This window comes from Chanodichthys erythropterus, chromosome 3 (assembly GCF_024489055.1).
Source record: "Chanodichthys erythropterus isolate Z2021 chromosome 3, ASM2448905v1, whole genome shotgun sequence".
NCBI lineage: Eukaryota > Metazoa > Chordata > Actinopteri > Cypriniformes > Xenocyprididae > Chanodichthys > Chanodichthys erythropterus.
In genome coordinates this window covers 2,971,355-2,980,000 of record NC_090223.1, presented here as the reverse complement: position 1 = coordinate 2,980,000, position 8,646 = coordinate 2,971,355, and the positions used below count along the sequence as shown (strand labels likewise).

The window sequence follows — 8,646 nt, the reverse complement described above, 5'->3', positions numbered from 1 at the left end:
AGCTAATCAAATGGCTTTAAATAAAACTAATTCTTCTATTCAGTCCTGACATTATAGTGGTTGAAAGTTACTGTCTTCAGTGGCATTTTATTTTCATCTTACCTCAATAAAGTAGCTATTTATAAGCGCAGTGCTGTTTTGTTTACAGCAGTAACCAAGGAAACGCTGTATCACTGCTCTTCCATAAGCGCCACCTGCTGTTGGAGAGTGAATTTGCGTCACATTCCGCCTGTCTACTTTTGTTTCATGGTTTTTGTGTGAAGCATATAATTTCACAAAGACAAAGTCAGACCGTTCTGTTTTTGACTTGATTTTTTATTTGATGGTTAAAAGATTAAAACATTTTTCCAACATGAGGTCTCATGCCACAGTCAGTCTTTTTACATCAGTGCAAAACTAAGGTATGCAGATTAAAGGATCACTCTTCTGCGTAATATCATTGCTCCTGCTGCATCCATGGTACAGCAGCAAAGTTCCTTGATTATTACACAGGAAAAAGAGTATAGCTAACTTTTCATTTTCCGTCCGTCTTAGTACACAATGTAACTACAGAAGAGTCAAGTTTTAAATAGGAAAAATATTGAAACTCTTTGGTCATTTTTGTTGCGGTCTAATCAGATTCAATGAACTATGCTAAGCTATGCTAAAAGTGGTACCTCCAGACCCGGAGATCGGCTGAATGGATTCGAAAATGGTCAAACTCAACTGTTTAACTCTAGGGAGTTGTAAAATGAGCCTATTTTTTTTTTTTTTTTTTTTAAGTGAAGTGTTCCTTTAAGACAACTATTCATCAGCATGCATTGATTAATCCCATGTTGTAGCCCTCCCCCAAAATAAAAAGAAAAAGAAAAAAAAAGAGGTGCCAAATCATGTGCTGGTGTGACCAACTGAGAAAGTGCCATTGACATTGTGTCACACATGAAACTGATTAACCAAACACACATATAGTATGAATAAACACATAAAGAACATCCTAACCTAGTAACTGAAGCCTGTATGAATCAAATTAAATACATTTCACAGTGTCCACAAAATGGCGGATGATCTACGCATTTTCAATATCTTCACAAACCGGAACATTTATACACAATATATTTGCAAAATTAAAATACACATAGGAGTTAAATAACTTGTGTGCATATTGTTTTGTTGTTGTGAATGTCAAACCTGTTAAAACATGAAGAATAAGAAACATTTTCAAAATAAGAGTACCAAAATCACAATCCCCAAAATGTGTACATACTTTAGGGTGTCACAGTAACAAGAAACAAGGAGGCGGAATAAGGGAAGCATATGGCCAACACAAACAAAGACAGAGCTCAAGCAGAATAGAAAGAAACATTACAAGACAAAACAGATAAGACTGTGAGAGCAGGACCCTGACATCTCCACCTTGCAACTGCATGTTAAAGAATGTTCTTGAATTCTTTGTTTTGGGCTTGAAGTGAAATCGTCTGAACACACTTGATTTTGCTTATGAACCTGTTTTCCAAAAGAGGAGGGTTGGTTAAACTTAGCAAATATCTTTAAATTTTGTATATTAGGCTACTATTATTATGTATTCATGGCAATAAATAAACCTAAAAGACCAATCTGTAATCTTACATTACAGCTCTGTGTGTTCAGAAACTCATGCTCCAGAGATTGTCTGAACTCCTTGTGTAATTTCTTCATTTCTTTGACCTCGTCACTTTCCATCATTTCATGGTATTCTTCTGCAGTCTGTGAAACAAATGTATGAATATGCTTAAAAACTGAATATAGTCAACATGATATATAGATACTGACTATCTAACCACTTCAAAATATCTGGAACATGAATGTTCATCATTATGGTTTCATCTTATGACTTGATCTCGGTGATACCTGAATTTGATTGGCTGTTCCAGTACAGTCCAGCAGCACCAGGACTGTTCAGTGTTTGTGTCACAACACTTATCATAGTTTTTATCTGTGCTTTACACACTTTTTAGCATCACGTGACTGTTTTATGAGGGAGTCAATGAATCTCAAATCTATGAATTCACTGTTGCTCAGAGACATAGTTACTCAAACCTCTTCTTCACTGAAATGTTATAAATGTATGTTGGTACAGCGTATGACCTCACCGGCTCTTCAAAACATTCTCCAAGCTTGAAGGTCTCCATTCCAGGGAAAACCATCTGGCATTGGAGCAGGTCCCTCAAATTCACGGCTACGAGGTGCAAAAGCTCATCCTCGTAGGCAAAGACCCTTCCATCTTCACCCAACAGAAGCACCAACTGCAGACCAAACGCGTCACATGGGAAGTCATCAATGGCACCAATCACCTCCATTTCCGTCCGTTCTGGCAGGTAATAATCTTTCCAGGCTTCAAGCTGTTCTTCATCCCCTTCGTACACGGTTCCTTCCTGCCCACAAATTCTCAGAGCAGAACCTCTTGGTTTCAGGAGTGGGATCTTCACGTCACGATTACGCTTTACAAAGTTTGCAATCCCACTGAGGTCCACGACATCTAAAGCCAAATTATTAGTAGTTAATAACAGATTAGAAATGAAGAGAAATGACATGCAGACAAGGACATTTATGAGGTGTTGTAGTATGCAGCAAGTGTGCAACAGTGAGTTTATTTCAACTTTTGTACACAGAATGTAAATTACACACAGATTTCATGAATCTCTATCAATCAATTTTATTTCAAGTTTCGTAAAGTGTCCAGGAATAAGAGGTACGGATGAATCCTATTAACCATATGATAAATCATCTCACGCTCGTTGTCTTGATTGTGACTCTTCGTCCCTCAAAAGAGAAGTCTTCACACTCTCGCTTGAATCCTGATCCATTTTCTCATCCGTGCTGCATGGAATAAATGTCTTCTATCAGTGAACAAACAAGGGCTCTTCTGAACTTCTGAACCACTATTTACAGAATCTGAACAACATCAGACTGTCAGCGATTCCCTGCAGTTCATTCGATGAAGAAGTGTTGATGGACCGTGTCACTGAAATGGAGACCAGGAAACTTTCTGATGATGTATGCTTTCAAATCCTGATGGATCTGCCAGTGAATAAGTCCAGAACACATCATGATATTCATGAGATTTGTGCAATGTCTTCTCATCCGCATTTCCCTCTCCATGAACAGGGACAGATCCTATTCTTGCTCTCCAGTTTGAGATTCATTTGTTCCTTTCTTTCTATATTTGAACCACTTGACACATCTGACTGAACAGCATTTGAGCGAATAGACAGGGAATGATACTAAAACAGTATGTGCTGTTTAAATTCATTTGTGCCTTTAATCAGAAATAAGCACAAGTGTTATTTACACATGATAACACCAGTGAATGTGATGCTTTGTGTGTTTCTGACGTCAGTCATTTATATTAAGTGTACTGAGGGTCACCTTTCTTCCACTTGAGCCATGTGATGCCTTGGTCTCTTTATGAAGGTTTGTTGGAGAAGCTCATGTTCGTCCAAGTGCTGATCCAGGTGGGACGCGTCTTCTCTAGCCGAGGTTTGCTGTGATCGCAGGTTCTTCCGAATGTAAGAGGCATGTTTGGGAATCTCTCTCAATTTACAGTAATACTCTGTATAGACGCTCTGTGCAAATGCCACAGATCTTGTTACTGGTCAAGATCTGCTTTCAGTATTTGCGCACGTGCTCTACACAGTCCCATTACTACAAAATGGCAGTCTCCAAAACATGACAACATTGTCGTCGATCAGCGGGCGATTCTTTCTTTAACGCAGTGTGTCTGTCAGTGAACAGCACATGGTCCATTACAGCTTCAAACACTGAGAGTAATGGCAGCTTGAAATCTCATGAATCCTTCTGTTACAACTAGCCATCTTAAAAGAGTTTAATGCATATATTGTCTTTTTCATTACACTTATTTTAATGAGAATTCACCTCCTCATGAGATTTTTAAAGAAAAAAAAAAATAGGCTGGTAAAACGAGAATATAACAGTTTATGCAAGCTAAGACATTTTTAACTAGTCCTTACCTTCTTTAATGAATGACAGAAATTCGTCCTTGATTTTTTCAAGGGATCTAATAGAAAAAAAAAAACATAGGAGGGATGACATTTTATAATACTCATATTTCAATATGCCTTATTATGATTATGATATAATTGCCCATGTCGAGGTTATGGTCATATGTACAAATATAGCAAAATGAGAACAATATATATTACATCTGAATTCCATAAGCTGAGAAACTTTAATGTTAATGATTAGGCCTAAGTGTTACCAGGTGAAAAAGTAAGAGGGCAACATTAGATATAAATTATGCACAGTGTGAGTAGCTACTGACATCAAAAATGAAATACATACATACATAAACAAAATGAACATTTAATTGGGAAATGGCACATCCATCCCTTTTGTTTATAGCCAGAAGTCTCAATGCACCAGCTCCCTTGTTCCCACCCCGTCCTTCAAAATGAACAGTGATGGCGCTATTCTGCACTTACTTGTTTGTCATGCTTCAAACTGTTTTCAAGACTTCTTAAAGTTGTACTACATGGTAAAAAAAAACAACAACAACAAAAAAAAAACTATTTAATTCTTTATAATGATTTTGTTATGAACATTTAGTAATAGTAGCCTTTATTTGATTAATTATTTAAAAGGAAATATTCAGCTGCAAGATTCAATTTATTAGATCATCATTAGAATTATAATATTTTGGGAGAAAAACAAAAAAAGCTATTACTATATATTTTTTTGCACTCTCAGAAAAAAATGTAAAGAAGAATTGACTGTCAAAAAGAGTATTTGGATTTGAATGACTAGATAACTTTCATGTGAATTATGAATCATACCTGGTTCAGGAGGGCAGGCCGGGTGTTGTGGAAATTGTCCTAGATTACAATAATAATTTCAATATTTTAATAATATCAATGAATCATATTCTAGGCCTTTTTATTTATTTATTTATTTAATTATTTTTTTTAAATTAGAACCACATTTCAGTTATTTCAAACAACAAAATCCTTGTTCTTCCTTCATGCAACTTTCACATAAACTTCATGTAACAATGTTCAATTCGACCTGTAGAAAGTTAGGGTATAATATAAAAATATACTTAGTAATATAGAAATATACTTAGTGTAGTTTTTATGTTTTGTTTTGTTTAGTTTTTCATTCAGTGTGACTAACTTTAAATCCAACTTTAAATTGCACATGCAATATAGTTTTTATAGCAACTACTCAAAATGACACAAGTCTAAGGTACATCAAACATACAAACCTGGCAGAAAAGTTGAGAATGTGTGCAGTGGATGAGGCACAGTCGACTGGACACAGTCCTGCATAAAAGAAAAAATCAAAACATACTGTATGCGTCTTTTAAATAAATAATAAAACACTTTTATATATTTTCGACATATTTAAAACATGGACTGGCAACATAATTTGATAACAACAAAATCTTATTTTGCAGTTCAGTATATTTGTATAAAATTGAAATACAGTTACTGCACTTCCTTAAACATGTTTCTCAACTCATATACATGACAAAATGAAACTAGCACTGCTTGAGAACTCAAATGTCACTTTCAGCAAAGATCATTCAAAACCGGTTCTGCCTGACAGACTGGTCACAAGGAACAATGTGAACACTGTTTTATCTTTCTTTCTTTTTTACAAGCTGCCTATCATTTCATTTTACAGAATTTCCGTATTATGTCAGTAATACATGTAATAATGGCAGAAATAAAAAAAGATACAGAATGTTTTATCAGGTATAAGCTATCCAAAAATGTGTTTTGTGTAAAATAAATAACAAAAATTTGTATTTAAGACAAAAATAATATTTAGTATGAACTCGATGTAGTTCAGGATTAGCACCCACAAGTAGTAACTAAACACTACACTGCTTTTTAGATTTTAGATATCTGTAATGCCCCCAATGGTGTTCACTATCAAACAAGATATTTTTCGTTTTTAGCAAAAACAAAGAAATTATGTCTTTGATTGGTTTGCTATAGAGTAGACAAAGGAGTATACAAAATATGTAGAATCTATTTAAAAATGTAAAAACTTACCCAACTTTTCTTACAGGACAATTTTTGGTGATAAGCTGTACACTATAAAAATCTATGGGTGGTTACGAGAAAAAAAGCCTGAGAGGGTGTGGTTGTTTTACAACCAGGTTTCATGAAGGTGGAGCTCCAGAAAGGTGAGGTGCGCATGTGTTGGTATTTCCATCCAGAAACACATGCTAAATCACATTGACGTCACCTGTTGCTTAGGATTCACATATCTGAACAGTACAGGAGGAATTTCCTACACCCAACATAATTTGACACCCAATCTTAATGACATTACTAGTATTTTGTACAGCAGCATGGACAACAAATTCAGATTGCAATGTAGTGAATTGAACAGCAGTAGAACACTAGCAGATGTTGCGGTTAAATAGAGGCTGTGTGTACATGTTTGAGATGAGTTATGTGTCGGCTAATGAGTTGATCATGCAATGAGAGAGATTGAGTTGATTTACTCCTGATTCATCACAGATGATCTCATGATTCAGATTCACACAGTGAACGAGATGATCAGATGATACAGATGTCACAGGATCACTGCGATCAGACGCCCGTCCTGAACAAATCAAACACAAGAGGATAAAGTATTGTGTGTGTGTGTATGTGTGTGTGTGTGTGTGTGTGTGTGTGTGTGTGTGTGTGTGTGTGTGTGTGTGTGTGTGTGCGCGCGCGTGTGGACACAGTAAAGTGCAGTGATTCACCTACACCTACCTATTCGCTCCTTTTTTATTGGTAAGCTCTAGCCCCTGCCCTCGACTTGTTCTAAGAACCTTAAGCCCGTTTGGCTGGGACAAATGTCTAATTATTTGTTTTAATATTGTTTTTAATGAAGATGTCAATAAAATAATTTTGTACTGTTACCCATGTCTCTGACTCTAATTAGTGATATGAACCTGTGTAAACAACTATAAGTGGTTTATTCTAATTCTTTGGGTGAAACTCCCCAAAGTGGTGTAGTCAGAGTGAGTTTGATATCTTTAAAATTTCCACTGTATTTAAAATAAAAGTCCTTATTGCCCTCGAACTCCCGCCACACTAGCAGAGCCTTGTTATATGGAAATGGTTCCGGTACATAAAGAAAACCATATGTTAAAACATAGGATACAGCTTCAACAGAGGACAAAGGACCCTCTGTCCACTTTCCTTCAATACTGAGACCAACATAAAATCTATCAGTCATAGATGATCAGTTAAAACAACAAAATCAACATTAAAACAAGGGAAATTAAAACACGCTCTCACAAATCAGAAATTACAGGTGCATCCCAGTAAATTAGAAAGTCGTGGAAATGTTCATTTAGATAAATAGAACATTAATAGAACATATGAATATGAAGTGATTTATTAATTTTGTTGAAACATAACTGTATCGTACAGGTTGTGTATAAACACACGACAAAAAAGATACACATCAATAAGTCTTTACTTGATAATCCAACGGGTAAATACAGATCCAGGCAGGAACACAAAACACAATGAACATATGGGACCTGACAATACACTCAGGAAAGACAGGAACTTATATGCACAGATGATTAATTCAAATGACAGACAGCTGTGATGATTAGGTTAATGTCCATGGACACTGATTGTGGCGGGAAAACAGAACAAAGGAGAACATGTGATTAATGACAACAAGGAAACTTAAAGTTCATGTGGTGTTAGAATTTGACATCAACTTTCCCAGTTTGTACGTCATGAATTCTCTCAGTTTGTGTGTCAGGCTTGGTGTCCACTTTTGTATTTACACTTAATCATTATGCCGCAGAGGATGCAGGAAAGGATCAAGGCCAGGATATAACCTGTTACCTTAATTAAAAAAAAAACAAAAACAAAAAACAAAACATTGAATAAGTCAATAAATTCAAAAAAATATTAAACAACTATAATATGCTATAATGTGTTTATGATCACAGGTTTATAAGCACAATTGTTTTTGTCAAAAGAAGTGACAGAAAGGAATCTTTCCTGCAAATTCTGTTGGAGAAACTTGCTTCTTACCCATTAACAGAATGTACAAATAAATCAGGTGGAATTCACTTAGACTGAAATGTGCTGTCCGAGTTGATTTAGCAGCTAAAAAGTGACAAGACACCCAATGCTACTTTTAACTAGTGACTTGTGTTGATTTCACTTGACATATTACAGAGTTTCTCTGTCTAAACTGCCTGATATTTTGGTTTGAAATGTTGTTCACTGTATAGAGATTTACTCAATGAAAATGTAATAAAAACATCATTAGGCCTTTCTCATTATATCTTTAATGATATTTAAAACAGGATTATACAATATGAAATGATATTGTGTCATTTATCTGTAAAGTTCATTTGTACATATTTTTATGTTTCTCATCTTTGTGAAATGGTAAATCATTCAAATTTCCCCAACATATAATTATTCATTTCTAAGTCCTTTGTAACAGATTTCTTATTTTTTTCAGTCAAAATATTATTAGGTCTATTGAACTATCTCTGGAATAGAGTGGGGTGAAAATGCTTGGTACTTACCTTTGATGCGTTGATTATCACTCTTGTGTTTTCATATCTTGATATATTGTGTAGATTAGATTCAGGTCTGCACCAACTCACACAATTGGGATGGACATCTGTGT

General features: G+C 35.3%; 1 protein-coding gene across 2 annotated transcripts; it reads right to left on the bottom strand.

Annotated features, from left to right (window-relative positions):
• Window positions 1–315: 315 nt before the first annotated feature.
• LOC137015861 (uncharacterized) lies at window positions 316–6,074 on the bottom strand. 2 transcript variants are annotated; one of them, XM_067380735.1, is made up of 8 exons: window positions 6,033–6,074; window positions 5,237–5,294; window positions 4,809–4,847; window positions 4,458–4,503; window positions 3,987–4,033; window positions 2,109–2,494; window positions 1,606–1,722; window positions 316–1,482 (listed from the first exon to the last, which is right to left on the bottom strand). In XM_067380735.1, exons 4-8 carry the CDS (start codon window positions 4,466–4,468, stop codon window positions 1,342–1,344), a joined length of 702 nt encoding a protein of 233 aa, XP_067236836.1. In that variant the 5' UTR covers window positions 4,469–4,503; window positions 4,809–4,847; window positions 5,237–5,294; window positions 6,033–6,074; the 3' UTR covers window positions 316–1,341. The 2 variants fall into 2 exon arrangements, with proteins under 2 accessions (XP_067236836.1, XP_067236837.1); XM_067380736.1 differs by lacking the exon at window positions 6,033–6,074 and having other exon boundaries at window positions 4,809–5,037; window positions 5,237–5,280.
• Between the last annotated feature and the right edge of the window lie 2,572 nt (window positions 6,075–8,646).